This window comes from Armigeres subalbatus, chromosome 2 (assembly GCF_024139115.2).
Source record: "Armigeres subalbatus isolate Guangzhou_Male chromosome 2, GZ_Asu_2, whole genome shotgun sequence".
Classification (NCBI taxonomy): domain Eukaryota; kingdom Metazoa; phylum Arthropoda; class Insecta; order Diptera; family Culicidae; genus Armigeres; species Armigeres subalbatus.
The window spans coordinates 378666662-378686899 of NC_085140.1; the positions used below are offsets into that span (position 1 = coordinate 378666662).

Here is a 20238-nt window from a genome sequence, read left to right on the forward strand (position 1 = left end):
GTCAGGTTCATTTTTTTTATTTTCACATTATACGCACCGTATTTTCACAAAGGTCGACGGGAACGTCGATACATCTTGCAGTGTTTTGAGAATTTCTTTCAATGGAATTACAGTTGTTACTGCTAATAAGCAAATCATACTCTGAAAAACAGTGAAATTTTCATCTTAGAGGTTTCCAGTTTCAATCGAACAATCTGATCAATGAGTGTAATTTAATTAAGGCCAATAAACCCGAGGCAAAAAGTGGAGCGTCAATAATGACGGACGACATCATCTATCTGGTACTTCTGGGCTCGTGCATCGGATTCGGTCAGTTTTATCGCAAAATACAGAACTGCGATGAGAAGAAATGGATCGGAACATCATTCGGGCTGCTCGTGGTTGTTATGGCGTCGGGCCTACATACGGTCCACATGCTGTTCTCTTATCTAGTGACTTCACTTATTATCATTTACCTTAATCGCAAGTAAGATCCTGTGATTTAAAACGTAGATCTGCTAATTCTGAAATTTATTTAATAATGAAATTTATTAGTTGTATTTTGATTACAAAGATATCAAATTATTACTCTGTTTTGTTTTGCTAAATTTTGCTTTTTGATTTTAAATATTAGTTATTTTGGTTATTCTTGTGTCCCATTCTTTGACTAAAAAGAAGAAATCTAAACTATCTACATTTTTAACTAGGTTTTCAGAAACACTTCTGTAGTTTTTAATTTATCGATAAACTTGAGTAGGTTCTTAATAAGTTTAACTAACTTGAAAATTTATTAACACATTTCAGAAGGCAGTTTAATTGGTGGAACAATGAATATTTTGTATTTGATCTGCTTCAGAGGGGTGTAAGTGACATTTTGATCAATTTTGAGTTGATTATAGCAAAAAATGCATTGGTTTTAGAGCTTTGCGGCAATGTGTTGTTATAGTTTTTAAAAAATGTGTTTTATTAATTGTTTAAACTTTCGTGGAACGAAAAAATATTAAAAAACTTACCCAATTTTCTCAAAACTAATTTTTTGTCACTTCACCCCTTGCATTCGGCCCTTCATTTATAATATTGAATAATTAATTTATTGCTTCAATTATTAGTTTCTAAGATTCACGTTTATTAAATATGCTTATCTAACTGAACTATCTTTTCTTTTTCAGGAAATGTCACCTGATTAGTTTCGGGTTCATGTTTGGGTACTTATTCTTTTTCCGTTCGGTCACGTACTTGGGCTTCCAGGCTCCCCCTGGCCACAGCAATATGATCCAGATGATTCTCACTTTGAAACTGGTTGGGCTGGCTTTCGAAGTTAATGCCGCTCATTTGAAATCGATCGGTATTGGGGAAGCGAAGAAAAGCGACAATCAAGACAAAGACGCTACCAAAGCTGTGGAAGTTTTGTCGGAAAACGAAAAGGCACTCCTGAAGTTGGATATGTTGGAAGTTTTCCACTACAGCTTCAACTATGTCGGAATACTTACGGGGCCGTACTTCACATACAAGACATACCGCGATGCAATTTATCTTCCGTTCAGTACGAAGGCTAACTGCGTTGAAAGTACAATAAAAAAGCTCAAATTTGTTCCACTGTACGCTGGATTGTTCCTGTTGGTGTCATATATTTGGCCATTGAATGTATGTCGGTTAAAATGGGTGAAGTATTGAAGTTCATTTATTGCTAATTGTCTTTCCAGTATGCCACATCAACTGAGTTCTATCAGGACCGTTCCTTCATTTATCGGTTGATGTATGTTTGGCCAACATTTTTCATCTTCCGGATGAGGATCTATACTGGGATTTTGTTGAGTGAGTGTGTTTGTACAATGGCCGGATTTGGCGCGTACCCAAAAGTTTGCGGGAATAAAAGTGGCCATGGCCCAAGTCAGGACTGTTCTCCAATGATTAGGTATGTGACTGGTAATTGAGAAACATCAATTTATATCTTCAAGTTGTAATAGACAATTGGTATACCGTGAATGATTTTGTATATTCTTATGATTTTTCTACTTACAGTAATCCGGACGATCAGGAATATGACTTCGAAACCATCCGCAATATTGACGTAATCAATACGGAAAAGTGCTGGACATTCCGCGAGGCAATGAAGTACTGGAACATGTGCGTGCAATACTGGATGGCAATGTACGTATACAAGCGTTTTCCTAGCAAGAAGTACCGCACGTTGGCCACTCTGGCTGTATCAGCCCTTTGGCATGGAGTCTACGCTGGGTATTACTTCTGCATTTGTGGGGCCCCATTCTACCTACCCATCGAGGACTTGTACATGAAACTTTTCATCAAAGACGCAACTGGTACAAAGCGGCAGGTATTGAATGTAATATGTTGGATTTCAAAGTTTTTTGCCTTCTCATACATGGGAATCGCTTTTCTGCTGTTGACTATTGAGAAAATTTGGTTCTACTATGGTTCGGTGTATCATTTTGCATATGTTATGTGGGCGGTTTTGTATGGGGTGGGCGTTATGCTTGCTAAAAATCGGAAAGCTAAAGCTAAAAGAGCGGAAAAGGCCTCTCAGCAAAGTGAAGGGAAGTAGGATTAGATTTATCCCCATGAGATTTTATTGTCTAGTGGTAGTTTTCTTTATCTAACGGATCGACTCGAAATAATAATTTGTTATTTTGGATTACATTAGAATAAGTAAAAACATTCAAAGTAGAAGATTTTCCGACATAACACTTTAAGAATTAGTTCAAACAGATATTAATTTTTGAAATTTGCAAATAAAATTTACATAGATGTATGTAATTCTTCCGAAACGTGAAGTAGATGATTAGTCGATTTTTCATTTTGTAGATATCACTTTCCAAGTTCAATTCGCCAATGTTTTAAGCCATCATAAAATAACTATTGTAAATGTAGGTTGGTTGATTCATAGGGAATCATTTTGAACTGGGCTTGATATTGTCTCAGTCGTATCTTTAATAAATTTAAGGTCAACTTTCCCAAAGAGCCTTTGGTGTAGGAATGGGCGTTTTTCGGAAAAATGTCGATACTGCCAGATCGATGTTTCGATTGTCGAAATATGTATGTCAAAAAATATCGACGCTGAAAAATCGATATTCCGATATAGGGTAAATGTTCCATTTTGGACCCCTAGAGGAAGTGCTGATCGATATCTGCTTATATGGCTTAAATTTTACGTTTGATATAGCTGAAAATCACACCATTTCATAGATGGAAGGTTCATTTATGAAATAGAAATTTGAAATTGGCATCAAGTGTTGATAAATCGCTGAATATTGTAACTTTCTGAAATGAAAATATTCTTCGTTTTGGACAGTGCAACATATGTTGGACCCCCAAATGTACACATTTTGGACACCCTCAATTTAGTCTCTTCAAAGTCGAATTTCTAATTTACCCTGAACAATTGAGCCGAAGCAAAGTCTTATCTTTCGATTGGCATGCATCAATGTGAAGATTTCTGCGTTTTAAATTCACAATTTCGACAAGAACCTAATTGTGTGCATATAGCCAGCCTCGGGCTGCAAGTCTCCTAAATAAAGAAAAAAAAATTATGTGCATTCTGAGATTTCTAGGAACTTTTTTCAAATGGTCCTAATTGGTTCTGACCTTGATTTTCGAAATGGTCAACTATATGCACCCACCAGAAAGAATATATAGCTATCTGTCTGCTAGTAACGTCAGTTGAACGAAATTTGAAAAATAGAGCGAGTATAAGTCGTTTCAAATTTCAACGTCAAACACAGTTACGTCTATTTGAAAAAAGTTCCTAGCTTTTCGTTCAGAAATCAAGAAAATGTCGCCAGAAGGGTCTAACGTGTGTAGGGGTCCAAATCAAGTTGGTTACCCTATCGATACGTTCGCAAAATTCAAAGCACGAGCAAAAAAATGGAGCAAGAATTACAAACTATGTTTTCCATTTCGCATCATCACAAAAGATATTTTAGTTACAAGATAAAGACATTCTAAATACTCACGCTCCTCTAATGTGGACGTGTACTATACACATGTGGAAGTATTGGCTTGAGAAATGGATTGCGAGTGATTTGACTAGGTTGCTAGGTTGCGAAAGCCGACGGAGGTCCTTCGTAGCTTAGTTGGTTAAAGCAACAGTCTAGCGTACTGTAGGGTCATGGGTTCGAGTCCCATCGAAGGGAAAGTGGTTACCTCCAATACATTTTCCAAATCAATATCTTCCACATAACGTACATATTCACAGTTTTCATAACATTGTAAATTAACGTCTAAGTCGGGTGGTTTAATCCTTGGAAATAGGCAATTACCTTTGATTGAACAGCATAATGTTTTTAAATGGGTGTTGTTACTTTTTAATCCGGAAAATTCCGAATTAGCGACAAACGAGTCGTCAGATTAGTGAGTTCTCAACCTGGGGTACATGTACCCCTGGGGGTACCTTCGCTGGCCCTAGGAAGTACATCGGATAAAAATGCATATTATGGTGGACGTATTACAATTCCAATCGGAGGTTATTGATAAAGTTTTGATAATTGTGTTCAAAGGTAATTGAACCCTGCTCTCCTAAACTAGAACAGCGTATGAAGGGCTACAAAACAAAAGATCAAACGGGCAAAACTTTGAATGAGCAAATTTAAAAAATCTTCAATGCAATCTATCTGATCAAAACAAAATGTTGAATGATATGTTAAAACATGCTTTGAACTTAAATCTAGAATCTTAAGGTTCGGAAGCCTCCGTTTGAGAGGCATGTAGGTTTTTTTTTCAGAAAAGCTCGGTTGCTTCGTTGCAAGAGGATTAGAAGCATCTTCCTACGCTTTTCGGAAGCCTTCTTCAGAGCAGTTCGAATGCCTCCTTTCAATATCTTCAGAAGCCTTTTTTCGAAAGGTTCGAAATTCTTCTTTCAAGAGGCCTGTGTCTCCTTGCAATGCCTCGTTTTAAGAGAGTCGGAAACCTTCTTTCAAAAAGCTCGAAAGGATCCTTTCAAAAGGTTTTTTTTATAAACTTGGAAGCTTGCTTTCAAGAGGCTCAGAAGGTTCTTTTCAAAAATTTCCTTTCAATAGGCACGGACGCCTCCCTTCAAGAGGCTCGGAAGCTTACTTTTAAGACGGCAGAATGGCTTATTCCAAAAGGCTAGGAAGGCTCCTTTTAAGAGACTCGGCTTACTTTCAAGTGAATCGGAAGCTTTCTTTCAAAAGCCTCTGATGCCCCCCTTCAAGATGCTCGGCTTCTTCCAAGAGGGTTGGAAGCATGCTTTTAAGAGGTTCAGAAGCATCCTTTAAAGATGCGAAGGAAGCTCTCTTTAAAGTAGCTCAAAAGCAACCATTCAATATGATTGAAACCGTCTCTACAAGGGGCTCAGAAGCCTCTTATCACAGACAATCATTAGTTGGTCAATCGATCACTCGTGGTGCGCGCATCGTTTTTGCTCGAGTCTGACGTTTGCTCACTACCGCCATCTGGTTCGTGATTTGCCCAACTAACTGAAATCAACAGATGTCTTTAGTGTTTGAACGACGATGAATCTGATGAGTAAATGTTCAATGTGTTATGTCTTTTTGTCTGTGCTCTCATCAAGAGGTGCGGAAGCATACTTTCAAGAGATTCAGAAGCTCCTTTCAAGGGGCTCAGAAGCCTTTTTTTAGGAGGACCAGAAGCCTTCTTTCAAAAAGTTCGGAAAGCTCACTTTAAGAGGGTCGAAAGCCTGCTTTCAAGTGAATCGGAAGCCTCCTTTCAAGAGCCTCGGAAGCCTCCCTTCAAGAAGCTCGGAATTCTTCTTTCAAGTTGCTCAGAAGCGTCATTTCAAGATGCAAAGGAAGCCTCCTTCTACCTGGCTCGAAAGCCACTATTCAAGAGATTCGGAAGCTTCTCTACAAGAGGCTCAGAAGCGTCTTATCAAGAGCTGCGGAAGCCTACTTTCAAGAGATTCAGAAGCTCCTTTCAAGAGGCTCGGAAGCCTCCCTTCAAAGGGCTCGGAATTATTCTTTCTAGAGGCTTGGAAGCCTATACTTTCAAGGGGGGTATCTCAATTACAGTATCCCCCCGCTTATCCGAATCGAATAATCCGACGACTCGTTAGTCCGGATCTCGCTAATACGGAATTTTCCGGATTAAAAAGTATCAACACCCATTTAAACACATTATGCTGCTAGTTTTCAAATTTGTTCTGTGATTTTGTTTTGGTTCATGTGTATGGATTTGACAGTCGGATTAACGAGAGAAACCTCGATAGTCCGGCCATACATTTGTCGGATCAGCGGGGGTATACTGTAATGCAAAAGCTCGAAGGGGTACCTCTCAAGAAAAAAGGTTGAGAACCGCTGTGTAGTTAAAATTCGAATCACCCTACTGAGGCTGTGAATCATTCCACCGATTCGTTTAACTTTTAGTTAAAATTTAGTTAAGGTTACACGGGAAGCACTAACAATCATCAAATAGTCGTCATTTTCATCATTGAATGCTTAACTTTTTTTCTACAACAAATATGATTTTGTTTTACCAGCGCGTGCTTACTCGCAATCTACGTGCTGATACATTTATAAATGTGCAATCTACGTGCTGATACATTTATAAATATACTGTATACAGTAACATCAAACAACTAAAAACCGAAATTCACCGCTTCAAAGTTGCGAGGTGATAATGCTAGAAAGAGACGAAAGATAGGAAGAATAACACGGTGTTTAGTGCCTCCCCGAGTCACCTTAAGGTGAAGGTGGGTTGAGTACCAAAACAAAGCTTTGATAGTATTGGTACAATAAAAACTTTCATATACTGTAGTAGTATTGGTGTCGTATTTATAAAAAAACAAAGAATATTAGTAGGGTGGTTCAAAAAACGACCCAGCACCACCACGCTCACTCGATTCCGTCCCATGCTCCGAGTGTCCTCAAAAAAACCGATTTGAACAAAAACTGGTTGAGCGCAAGCCGGTTTAAGTTTGTATGAAAACTATTTTTTTATTGTCTTTATTAATGAGGTTTTCGGCCCTAGACAACTGTATGAAAACTAGAATGGGAAACTAAACCTTTTATTACACTGGCTACGGCGCTTTCTCTCCAAACGCTGGCGAAAAGAGAACCCACATAGCTGAAAGCAACATTCCAGAGACTTCAGTGAACGAAAACCGCACCGCAGGAAAGATCCATTGATTACGTAACGCAAATATAGCATTTTATACTCCACTCACCCTTATGTCACACTTTTTGTATGAAGTATCTGCTCCTGGTACGATAGTGTAGACTAGACTAGACTAGAAGTATCTGCCGCGATAGATATCACAGACAAATTCTGGGTATTTTGTTGAGTTGCACGTTTCACTGATGCCTTCTGAGAAGCCTAATTATCATGCGAAAGAATCGCAACCTCGATTAAAATCGACTCCGAACTATTGGAACGACCATTCAATATGGGTTGTCTATGGAGTTGAAGCTCTTAAATATTTCATCCAGTCATATGGTCTCGCCCCTCGCCATCGCCCAATGACGGGGTGGCAGAATCGGAATAATGTTAAATTCAACCTCGCCATATCAACTGTCATACAAACCTGAAACGACCTGCGCACGATAAGCCTCTATTCAAACCAGCCCAAACCATTGGATGACACCCAAATTATAAATCATAATCAACTGAGCGTGGCGAAGCAAAATTATTTTTTGAGCCACCCTACTTATTAGTTTGCTGCTGCCGGTGTCGGTGCACCGCCGTGTTTACATTCGTTCCGCGATCAGTTTTTAATCGTTTTTTTTTTCGGGCAAAACTAGCAGTTTATACTAAGTTTTCGGTTCAAATAAGTGAGTGATTCCAAAAAGTGGTGTTTAATTTGCATTCTATCAACATTTCGGGCTGCTCATGTGCGGAGAAGTGAGTAAAAAATTGATTTTTCCAATGCCCTTTGAGAAGAAGTGAAGTGCAGTGATGAACGCACCAAATCGCGAACGGCTATTAAATTGGCACGAAACTGCTGATTTATGCTACAATTCAAGCCGGAATACATAGGATTCATTGAAGAAACATGTTCATTATCACGGGAAGTAAGGAAATATGTTGTGAACAGGTTAGTAATTTGAATATTAAACTTTTGTTCGATGCTGTTCGATGCATTCGAATGTTGGTGGGAGAGGAGTGCGGGAGGTGTGGGGTTGGCCCGTGGAAGGTCCGGTGCCATATTGGCTGCCATCGTGGTACTCTTCCAACTATGTCCTTAAACGAATCGGTTGAATGGTTCACAGCCTGAACAGACTTCACCATACTCTGCAGAGTAGTAGTCTAAAGTAAGTGTGTATAGAGCTGTGCCTCTTGCGTCAATGTCAAATACAAATGTCAATGTCAGTGCGGATTTTCTTTTCACTTTCCTTCTCACCCATGTTGCGTTTACTCGTGGTTCCGTCCCATCATTAGTGGGCGAATCAAAAACTTGTCTTGTTTGTGTGGAAGTGGATCTCGCAGAACGTCTTTGGTGACGATTTTCCCTGGTTTCGATGATATTTTCGTGAATACATCGAAACGGAATCAACTTTAAATCATGTTACAAGTGACCGCAAAGTAAAGGTATTTAGCGTGCGCGATATTAAATCTACTTACAGTTGTGCAGTTGTGAGAAAAAATGATTTCAATTCAGCTGGTGATGGCTGCTAGAAAGTGAAAATTATTCTCAATAAACTGCGTGTGCGTAAGTGTTTGATTGTGTGAGTGGTAGACGAAAGACGCGTGAACGTGATTGTTTTTATCAGATGTTAGTAATGTTTCAAAAATATTTACTATTTTATTCAGTTTAATTAGGTTCTAGAGTATTATTTATTTTTTAGATGTTTCTATAATAATTTAAAGTCTTGATTTTTATTAATTATCGTTGTTTTCACCTTTTCATCTGAGCTGTTTTAGAATAAAAATCATAATAAAATACTAATGAACAATCGATGATTCTATCTTGGAAAGATTATGTTTTCCTTGATCTGATGTAAAGATAACTAAAAGGTCCACGTATAGTTAATTAATTACAATTATAACATTGTATACAAATAAATAAAACATATTAAAGTAAAATTGTATCAAAATATCATTGACGAGCCATTTAGAAATTATTCACATTTGTAGGAATGTTATATTTACAAAACGTTTCCTATATTGTACATCGATCAGATTTCAAGAACTCTTGAATATCATTGTTTGAAAGCATTTTAATTTGTCTCTTTACTGTACCAACTTTAACGTTATTTTTTTAAATATAATTTAGATTGATGTCCTTGCCAGTTTGATGAACTGGAGCTTAAAATTGCGTTGAATGTATCTTATTTTCAACTGTTTGACTAAAACCCACAATGTTCGCAGTTTGGTGATCACTGCTATTACTTATGCTATGTTTTTCTCTGTATCCGCAACAGCTCGGTGGTACCATCAGCAGTGTCTGAAAGCGTAGCCTCTCTGCAGCAAAAAGTGGTAGCAAAGCAGTCGCAAAGAAGTACAAAAGAAAGAAGAGACAGACACAACACGGTGGACCAACCAGCCAGTAACAGCCAGAGACAACAACGCAGTGCAGAAAAATTTCACTTTCTATTTTTTAAATTTTATTTTTGTGACATACCCACTTGCGTAAATTATTTTGAAGGTTGATTCGGATGTACGGATGATCCTACTTGACAGTGGAACAATTCCAAGAAAATATCAAAATGCATCGTTCGTAAATTCAATAATTGGGAATCGCAAGAGTTCGATAGAATTGCGCAAGTGAAAGGTTCAAAATTAGGGAAAGAAAAGTGTGAAGAAAAAAGTGAAAACTGCAGTATGATTGGATGGATGAAACTGTGATATTTTCATCTGACAGTGAGGAAATTTTGGAAGTGAATGCGTAAAAAAAATTGATTCATGCAAACTAGCCGGAGTGTTGGTGTGGTGTTGTAGGTGACGTAGGCGACACAAGTTGTCAGAATATCATGTGCTAACTCTCTGGCCACTAAGAAATCAGCTTAAGAGCTACCTAGCATGTAAAATTTTGTGGTGGGAAACCTGTTTTAGGGGTAGTGCGAAGATGCGTTTTTTTGCTGAACCAATCTGATACAACCTGTCTGTCAGCGTGACGAACTACACTGCGGATGGTAGACCTGGATTGCCTGTGAAGGAAAATTACTGGAAAGAACAAAGCGGACAAGTAACTCAGCACAGGAAGTAGTCCCGAAGTTCGTATAAAAGAGCCTTCAAATGGCTACAACCGAAGATAAAAAGCCCAATCAGGAGAAAAAGGACGAGGGAGAGAAACGGGTCGGATGCGCACATTATAAGCGACGTGCCAAGTTTGTGGTAAGTTTACTATACTTTTTTATGTTTTGACGAGTTTTCTTCTTCAAACATGTGAATCGTTCAGTGTCATGTTTAGAGGCACGTATTATTAAGGTGTCTAGTGTAAAACAAACTCTTGATATAGGGGTGATTGTGGCAATATGGGCCAGTCATTTTGATAGCCTCCGATGAGGTCAATAAATAATTGTTATTTAGATTTGAGAAGGTCAATAAATCATTATTCAGCCAAAAAAATCACTGCTCATATATATGAGCAACGCCATGATATGTTATTGGCATTTATTCTAACTTTTTCACTAAGACTGTATTTCTAGATTTCTGATCAATTTAATTTTACTGATCTTACTTATTTATCAGGGACCCTCCTTAGCCGTGCGGTAAGATGCGCGGCTACAAATCAAGACCATACTGAGGGTGGCTGGGTTCGATTCCCGGTGCTAGTCTTGTCAATTTTTGGATTGGAAATTGTCTCGACTTCCCTGGACATAAAAGTATCATCGTGTCAGCCTCAAGATATACAAATGCGGAAAAGGTAACTTGGCCTAGAAACCTCGCAGTTAATAACCGCAGTTAAGAAGAGCTTAATGAACACTGCTGCGAGGCGGCAATGTCCCAGAGGGGGATGTAATTCCAATGAAGAAGAAGGACTTATTCATCAACTAATCGGAGCATGAAAAAAATGGACAAATTTGGAGCATTCTTATTTTAGAGCAGTATATGACAATTTTATTGTCATCTCAAGTTCAACATTTAGCTGGTTTGAAACTGCAAAAAAAAAAGAATTTTATTTGCTATTTTCATAGCTCTGGGCAATACCATCGAAGTTGTTTGCTGTTGGCCTTTGTAACATTTATGAAGTGATTAATTACATTTATCATTATGATAAAACAATGCATGCTTTATATGCTGTTTAAATAGCATAATAATGTGAATTTGACAGATGCCCTGAGTATATAAAAAAATACTGAGCATGATGAAAAGCTTTTCTTGTCATCAAATGGTCATCAACGGGCCATAAGTAGTGTATATTCTGAAATCCCTTACGGGCCGCAGGAAAAGGCTTCGAGGCTATTTCCCATGTAGTGGTTTCATTTGCTACCTAGTAACACCCCAGATGAATTTGAGCCATACAAAAATTGGAATGTCAATTTGAGAACAGTTTTTTTTATATAGGCCTTTATTTTCTTTGGTATCATTGCAAGATTTTTATTTTTGGAGTTAGGGAGGTTCTTTTTGGTTCTCTGTTGCATTTGAGATTTCATTAGCACAAAATGCATTGTTGGAAATTTGGAATAAATTAATGATATTTTTTGTTCCAGGAATAAGGTTACAGAATCTTTTCTAAAGCAATTGTTTAGTCCCTGGATAATCATTTTCAGCTTTGCATGTATTTTTTTTTTGCGATACCGCTCATACAACACATTGTTTTGTGTTATTATTGTCCGCTGACTGCCAATACCATCTCATAGAGTCATAGAACTTGTCCATGTGAGGTTGGGAAAAGGGCCATACTTACTTATTTTACAGCTCCTACTTAATACGCCGATTGGAGCATCATTCTCCACTGGATTCAATCCTGAGCCAATCGATTCCAGTCGCTCTGAACAATTAGCGCCCTCAGGTTCTCTTCCACTGCAAAAGGCCATCGTGTTCACGGCATACCATAAAGTCTACGGCCTCTGCGTGTCCATTACTTCGCTTGATGCTCTTCCGGCACACGAACAACGTGTCCATCCTATCGTAGTCTTCTGTGTTGTGGGATCGTAAGGCTCACTCATTTTCACGAGAAGAAATTTTTTTTTCCGGAGAAATCGTTTTGCGGGAAAGGAAAAAGGTCTGATGAGTGATAAGCATTTTTCACTCACTTCCAGTGCCGCCAAAAGTTGATTTGCACGTTTTCTCACTTCTTTAATTTTTTTCGTGCCTCCATCAATGCATTGGCAACAAAAGTGACTTTTATAGCCTATTCAGATTACGCTATTAATGACATCAGTGGCGTTTCCCTAACCTCAATCTACCTGTGCACTGAGTTTAAATTTAAGGAATTAGTGTGCGGAAATGCCTAGAATAACTAGATTTTGATTAGTAAAACCAGCCTATTGACATCCTATTGTTTAGCCCATCGCCAAATCGTAGCCAGGATGTCCCGGGCTATAATTTTTTTTCATACTGCGTTTCAATGATGACAGCGGTCTATGTCTATTGATGATGATGACACCGCGCTTGTCACCGGCTCGAGTAAAACCGACTCTGATAATTATATTTTCCATTCGGGCTGTCCAAATATCAAAATTTTCACTTTTTGGGTCAGTGCACAGGTAAAAAGTGAGGTTACGCGACGCCACTGAATGACATAATAATTGGCGTTTCAGGGTAAATACGCTTTATGATGTCTCGCTTAACTTTTCAAAAGGACCTTAGTAACATTTTTTTCATGAATTAATTTGAATAGCGCAATCAACAGAACAACATGAAAGCTATTGATTGCGCTATTCAAATTAATTCACGAAAAAAATGTTACTTAGGTCCTTTTGAAAAGTTAAGCGAGATGTCATTATTTACGTAATATTCCATACATTTTGCGCTGTCAAAAGATACCCGCTAAAAAGAGTCATAAAGAATTTATTACGAACAATTATTACGAGAGAGCTTTCGTTCTAACTGGGATGCAGGGAGAAATTCAACAAAACAAAACTGACAAGCGTCACGCTCTCTTTGCCAGAGAGAAAATTCTCTCTGTTTTCATCAGGGATGCCAGATGATATTTTCATATGTCTTCACAGTCGTTTAAAAATGTCTTCAAATGTCTTCAATATGAAGATTATGATTATAAGCGAGAAATTTCAAAATTGAATAGGTTTGTAAATTCAATCATCTCCTTATTTTACTGATGTGGAATAATGTTTATTTTTTAAACATGCAAATTCAAGAGAATATTCTTCAAAAATTTTCATTTTTTATAACGAGTTTCCCCTGGGTTTTTTACTGAGTTGGATTTTTTAACTGAATTTTCACGTGGAATTCTTCCAAATTTCTTTTTAAAGAATACCCTGTGTTACTGTGGAATACTCGTAGAAGCATAAGTACTAAAACGTTAGTAGCACTGTAGTCATTTAAATTATTTTGCCAAATTATGCTTCAACAAGGTTTAATTGACCTTAATTTATGCATCATGTTGTAGTGCATGTTTGATTCTATCACCAGCATCGGTTTGACACTAGGTCGGGGATCAGTCAAACCGCACAAAGCGTCTTTTTGACTGACTTGTTATATTTTGTTCGCAAAAGGAAAACGGAAATAGTTTCATATACATTTAAGCATACATTTGCAGTAGGATATCCTCAGTTTTGGGGTTGAGGTATATTCGATGCGATTTGGGATCAATTAAATCTGCTAAACGAAAGTTTGAGCAGAAAAATCGGTAATTTTTCGTTGGCGCTTGGTGTGATTTGGCTGAACCCCGACCACTTGTAGTACTGCCAGGTCGAAGTAACCTAGATGTTAGTCACGCGAACAGGAACGACATTAGCAATCTAATACTTTTGAATCAACTGGAATACTTGAAGAAACATCCAGAGAATTTTCTGAAGGAACTTTCGGCAAAATTTCTAGATCAACTTCCAGATGAATTCCTGATGGAGCTTTTAATAACTTATACTAATTTCTTCTGGATGGAGCTTCCAATTACTTCTGGAAGACTTCTGAAGGGATTTCCGGAGGAATTCCTGTTGGAATCTCCAAAGAATTTTCTGAAGAAACTTCCGTAAGAATTTCTGAAGAAACTTCCGGAGGAATTCTTGGAGGAACTTAAATTCGTAGAAACTACAGGATGAATTCCGGAGGTTTTTTTTTCCTGTTGAATTTCTGAAGCAATTTCCGGTGGAATTCCTGACGGAACTTATTAAGAAATTCTTGAAGGTAGTTCTGGATGAATTCATGGAGGAGCTTCTTGAGGTGTTGCTGCAGAAATTTCCGAAAAAAATTCTGGAGGAAATACCAAATAAATTTCATAGTATACTTCCGGAGACATTTTTGGAGAGTCATTCGGCAACTTTCTCAAAGGATCTTCCAGAGAAGGAATTTCCGGAGGGATCCCTGGATGAGGTTTCGCTGAAATCCCTGGAAAACTTTCGGAAAAAATCATAGAAGAACTACTGAAGGAATTCATGAAGGAACTACCGAAGGAGTTCTGGAGGAACTTCTGGAGGATCTTCCAAATTAATTCCTGGAGGATTTTTCGGAAAAATCCCTGAAACTTCTGGACAATTTCCTGGAGGGATTACAGAAAAAATATCAGGACGATTTTTTGAAGAAATTCATAGAGGAATTTGCAGAGAAATACTGGAAGAATGTTCAAAGTTATTTCTAGAAGAATAATCAAGAGAATTCAAGGAAGAATTAAACGAAAGTAGCAAAAATCAAGATGAATTTTCCGTTCAAATTTTTCAGGATTTACTTTATATCTTTTCTATGGAAATTATTAAATATAAATTTTGTACTGAATTTCCGATTTCAATTCTCTTGCTCATAATTTACATCGGAAATTCTCCTTATTTTTCTCAATTCAAAGAGTTTCCCGTCGGATATTCAGAGGAACGTCACATGGAAATACCGAAAAGATCAAATGAATTCAGAAGGAATTTAGAAAAAGTTCAGATTCTAGCTCAACGGTTGATTAAATCAAGTCATAGAAGAGTTCAATTTATTTTTGACGTAAATTAAATCGGTCATTGCGTTCCGATGTATGTAATGATCGAAATACCTTTTAACATACACGCCATCGGGAATTTTTTAACCAGCGCTCAACTCAAAGTTAAGTGCGTATGTGGTCTAAAATGCGTTGGATTTATCAGCCAGCTAGTATGAATGTATTTTTATGTTTGAGATTCTAAGCCCGAGACAAAGACTATTATAACTTTTGTATTTTTTTTTTAGCATTAGCATTTACCAGTTCGCACAAATTCGTAGGTGATACAAGCCAAGACTATTGTATGAGAGTAGCATCACTTTCATCCGTTACCACAGATATTGATTTGGGAGCTCGAGCTCGTCTATTATAACTTTTGTATTTTTTTTTGTATAGTTATTGTTTTTTTTTTTTTTTTGTGGTGGTTACAATGGCAGCTGTCCCTTATTATTAATCTACACTGTACCCCGCCCATATTGGCTTCTATGAGCCTCCCGTTTTTCATCATAACAGTTCCTATGCGATGTTGCTCATGTGGTCACTGTTGTGGGCCGTGTTGATTAAAACAAGGACCACCCCCATCATTATAAGCACTTTTTATTGTAAAACTACCATCACTAACATCTACATCACTCTTTTCTTCTTCTTTACCTTTACAAAAGTATATAAGTTTTTCTGCCACTACGAATCATTTCTCTCGGTATAAGCAATGAAATCATGCATCAAATTCACCTACTATAATTACGTTAATTTTAACATAGTCATCATGATCACTAAAATTATTGCGGTCACTATCACCGTATCGTTCTTTCTTCACATTCACAACTCCTCCACTATCTTAACTCCCTTAAGCAGGAAACCAGCCTCAGAAACGAGTCACCGAAAAATAACCAAACGGTCAAAACCAAATTACTAAATCGTCGGAGCCATATTTGTTCATAATTCCGTTCAACCTTTCCAAATTCACGTCACGATTTATACTATGTTTACACTAGGGCCTTGTAACATGTTATTCGGCTATCTTGATGAGCTTACTTTTGTCGATAATTTGAATAACATGTTATTCAGGCCGTAGTGCAAACATAGTATTAATAAGTATATAAGTCACTGCTCACGATTTTGTTGAATATATATTGCAGTCGTGTGTTTAATGATGAGTCGATTCACTTAATGTAGACCCATGACTGCCAACACCATCTAACACCGCTACATCAATTTTTACATCAACTATATTTTGCACTTCTCAGTAACCATCCTAACCAACACTTCAGCATAACTTTCCACCTATTTCCTAAATCAATTTTTAGGTTATTTTTTTGATATAATATACACACACACTCACAGAAACATATATACATTTTTTCACAAATGTGCATGTATATAAACAAAGTATGGTTATCATTTACAAAGTAAACACATATGATATATACATTTAGGCAATGGAATAAAAATATGATAAAGTTATAAGTTATTTGCACTTACCATGTATGTATTCTTTTTATTTACTTACCACTTATTAGCTTTAATAAGTGTTTACCGTTCCAGATTCTTCCGATTCCTGACGATATTAGTAGGATCATGCTGCATTTGATGTTAGCTCGGAATCTTGTTAATTTCGAAGCTCCATCATAATTTATTATAGTTGATCGGGTTAGATAGTGAGGAAAATAATGAAAAGAATGGATATTAGTAAATGTCATTTTATTATTTATGAGGTTCTATTAAATAGGATTCTCAAATTAGTGTAGTGTTATATTTAATATCAGTCGGATTTAATTAAGTAGCTTGTTTTTTTCTAATTTCAGTTAGAGATTTATATAACAAGTGATTAATTTGGTTACAACATAGCTGGGCCTTTCGACGATAATATCGATTTATTGAATAATTTTTCCTCAATGTGGTCCACGTTGTATTGTAACTGATCTAGCAGGAATGAATGAGCACTCCTTTTATAACTTATTTTAAATAAACGTTGACTACGATAAAATTATGAGAAGTCTCTTCTAAAGTAACTCTCTAGTACAGGATGCTAGACTTGGATAAGCTAAATAGTATCTTCAAAACTATGTTGCATAGGACATTAAACATTAGCCAATGTTAAATACATTCAAATGAATTATAGATTGTTGTGAAAGGAGGTGTCTGTATCGATTACCTATTTTGAAATTATTCAGTTACAACACAATAGGAGGCTAAGCACAATTGACTGACTACTAAAAGGCTCTTTATTCAATAAATTCAGTCGAATTGTACCACACCTCCCTTAGCTTCTATCCGCGACATGTAGCACGCACCCTGTCGGTCATTGAGGAAACCGAATAGTAGTATACGAACTTACAATTCAATTTCCAAAATCTATACCACTTTCTCCATGTGTATTCAAATAGTTTCCAACCCCTAGTTCGTAGACTCCTACCAGCACAGATTACAATTCTCCTAAAATATATCAATATTTGTGGAGAATTATAAACCAAAGCCCAGGGGTATTTTTTTTTGTATAGTTATTGTATAATTATTTTTTATAATATGTAATAGATTTTGCAGAATTTATAAGTAAGAAATAAAATTATATTTTCTCACGCTGGCTTATTGATTGTCTTCAAGTATCTTCAAATAAGTAGATAAGTCTTCAAATATTTTGAAAAGTCTTCAAAATGTCTTCACGAAATAAATATCTTCACAGAGATTCAAATGTCTTCAAATTGACGACATGTCTTCAAATCTGGCATCTCTGGTTTTCATTTCGTTTCGTAGTTGACAGTCATGCTCTTTCTGTCGCAGCAGGGTCGAACGCATGATAGATGGAAATCTTCTGAGCGCTTAAGAATAACTCGGATTGTGGTGGTTTTGTGGAAAGCATTTTATATGATGAAAAATAATGATGATAATTATTTATTCTCCACTTATTCAACATGAATTGTTTAAAAAACAGATGCTCTCTAGAATTAACATGAAGTATTTAACTTAAACCTAGATTTAATAGAACAAATCGAATAAATTTTCAAAGGTCAAGGGCCAATGCGGAAGACAATTTAAAACGTAGGAATGGTTGTAAAACGAATATATTTGATGAATAAACATGATTTCATAAATTGTTTCAATTCTGCTCCTTGAATGGCTTAATATACTTTGGATTTCAACATTTTTCACGTGGGACAACTGTACGATTTGAATGGGATGTATATAAAAAGTAGAATAACCTTAAATAAAACATGGATTGGTAATGCATTAATTCATCCAAAATCCAGTTTAAATTATATCACATTCACACGATTCGATTTTGTTAGAAGCTGTATCATTGATTGTCGAGTAGAACGCAATGGTTCAGTTTCCATTTGTGAAAGAAAAAAAATAAATTGCTGAGTTGCCCTTCATACATGGAGATACTGGTGGAAATACATTTTAGTTCGATAATATTTCTTGAAAATTGGTCCTATCGTCCTTTTTTTTATTTATTTGTGAGAATTCCCAAAAGTATCTAAATTTTTCTATCAAATCTCCGTTCGATCATAGTACAGAATCAAAATACTTTTTAAGCTTAAAAATAAATTGAGGAATACGGCGAATCGAAGAACGGCGCACCCAACTAATGAATGTAGCTTCGCTCATTATCCTTAATGAGAGCTTCAAATATTCAGCGAAAATCCCTTTTCATATTTTTTTTTTATATTTTTTTTTCGTAGAAACTTGGGTTAGCAAAAAATGTTCGATTGTCGCCACACAAATGCTTGATTTCGCAAATTAAATTTTAAAACTCTCCTTGAATTCAACCCTGTATTAGCGTGCAAATGAGGAAACATGGAAACGTCAAGATATATTATCTTGCTGCAGTCTGAACACCTCGTAATAATTGGATACCCTTTCACTTAAGGTGAAGGTGGGTTGAGTACCAAAACAAAGCTTTGAAAGTATTTGTACAATAAAAACTGTCATATACTGTAGTAGTATTGATGTCGTATTAAAAAAAACAAAGAATATTAGTAGGGTGGTTCAAAAAACGACCCAGCACCACCACGCTCACTCAATTCCGTCCCTTATCCGAGTGTCCTCCAAAAACCGATTTGAACAAAAAGTGGCTGAGCGCAAGCCGGTTCAAGTTTGTATGAAAACTAAACCTTTTATTACACTGGCTACAGTGGCTCCCCTCCATACGCTGGCGAAAAGAGAACCCACATAGCTGAAAGCAACATTCCAGGGACTTCACTGAAAGAAAACCACACCGCAGGAAAGATCCATTGATTACGTAACGCAAAAATAGCATTTTATACCCCACTCACCCCCATGTCACACTTTTTGTATGAAGCATCTGCCCCTGGTGCGATAGTGTGGACAGACTAGACTAGCAGTATCTGCCCCTGGTGCGATAGATATCAAAGACAAATTCTGGGTATTTTGTTGAATTGCACGTTTCACTGATGCCTTCTGACAAGCCTAATTATCATGCTAAAGATTCGCAACCTCGATTAAAATCGATTCGCAACTAATGGAACGACCATTCAATATGGATTGTCTATGGAGTTGAAGCTCTTGAATATTTCATCCAGTCATATGGTCTCCCCCCTCGCCAGGGCCCAATGACGAAGCACCACAATCAGAATAATGTTAAATTCAACCTCGCCATATAAACTGTCATACAAACCTGAAACGACTTGTGCACGGTAAGCCTCTATTCAAACCAGCCCAAGCCATCGGATGACACCCAAATTATAAATCACAATCGACTGAGCGTGGCTGAGCAAAATTATTTTTTGAGCCACCCTAATTATTAGTCTGCTGCTGCCGGTGCCGTTGTTTACATTCGCTCCGCGATCAGTTTTTAATCGTTTTTTTCGGGCAAAATTAGCAGTTTATATTAAGTTTTCGGTTTAAACAAGTGACTGATTTCGAAAAGTGATGTTTAATTTGCATTCCATCAACATTTCGGCTCCTCATGTGCGGAGAAGTGAGTGAAAACTTGATTTTTTCAGTGCCCTTTGAGAAGAAGTGAAGTGCAGTGATAAGCCCACCAAATCGCGAACGGCTAATAAATTGGCACGAAACTGCTGATTTATGATATTATTCGAGCCGAAATGCATAAGACTTTTGGATAAACATGTTCATTATCACGGGAAGTGGATAAATATGCTGTGAGCAGGTTAGTAATTTGAATATTAAACTTTTGTTCGATGCTGTTCGATGCATTCGAATGTTGGTGGGAGAGGAGTGCGGGAGGTGTGGGGTTGGCCCATGGAAGGTCCGGTGCCATATTGGCGGCCATCGTGGTACTCTTCCAACTATGTCCTTAACAAAGTCATAAATAGCCCAAT

At 37.1% G+C, this 20238-nt stretch overlaps 2 protein-coding genes across 5 annotated transcripts in view; both read left to right on the forward strand.

Moving 5' to 3' along the window:
- Nucleotides 1-2777, forward strand: LOC134217291 (lysophospholipid acyltransferase 7). Its single transcript, XM_062696049.1, has 4 exons — nt 1-466; nt 1149-1623; nt 1683-1894; nt 2002-2777. Exons 1-4 carry the CDS (start codon nt 258-260, stop codon nt 2540-2542), a joined length of 1437 nt encoding a protein of 478 aa, XP_062552033.1. The 5' UTR covers nt 1-257; the 3' UTR covers nt 2543-2777.
- Nucleotides 2778-8339: 5562 nt separating this feature from the next.
- LOC134213132 (RING finger and CHY zinc finger domain-containing protein 1) overlaps nt 8340-20238 on the forward strand; it is a 32437-nt gene continuing 20538 nt past the window's right edge. Inside the window, exons 1-2 of one of the 4 annotated variants that reach the window (XM_062691768.1) lie at nt 8340-8499; nt 9333-10245. In XM_062691768.1, the coding sequence (XP_062547752.1) occupies nt 10147-10245 (99 nt within the window). In that variant the 5' untranslated portion in view covers nt 8340-8499; nt 9333-10146. Of the gene's footprint in view, nt 8684-9332; nt 10246-20238 lie in introns of all 4 variants that reach the window. The other 3 variants (XM_062691771.1, XM_062691769.1, XM_062691770.1) reach the window with 3 other exon arrangements.

What these genes read in the sequence shown, in the direction of transcription:
- LOC134217291 (XM_062696049.1), top strand. Translation starts at nt 258, where the DNA reads ATGACGGACGACATCATCTATCTGGTACTTCTGGGCTCGTGCATCGGA. An exon ending in ATCATTTACCTTAATCGCAA is followed by an intron (nt 467 to 1,148) that starts GTAAGATCCTGT and finishes TTTCTTTTTCAG; the next exon opens with GAAATGTCACCTGATTAGTT. An exon ending in CATATATTTGGCCATTGAAT is followed by an intron (nt 1,624 to 1,682) that starts GTATGTCGGTTA and finishes TTGTCTTTCCAG; the next exon opens with TATGCCACATCAACTGAGTT.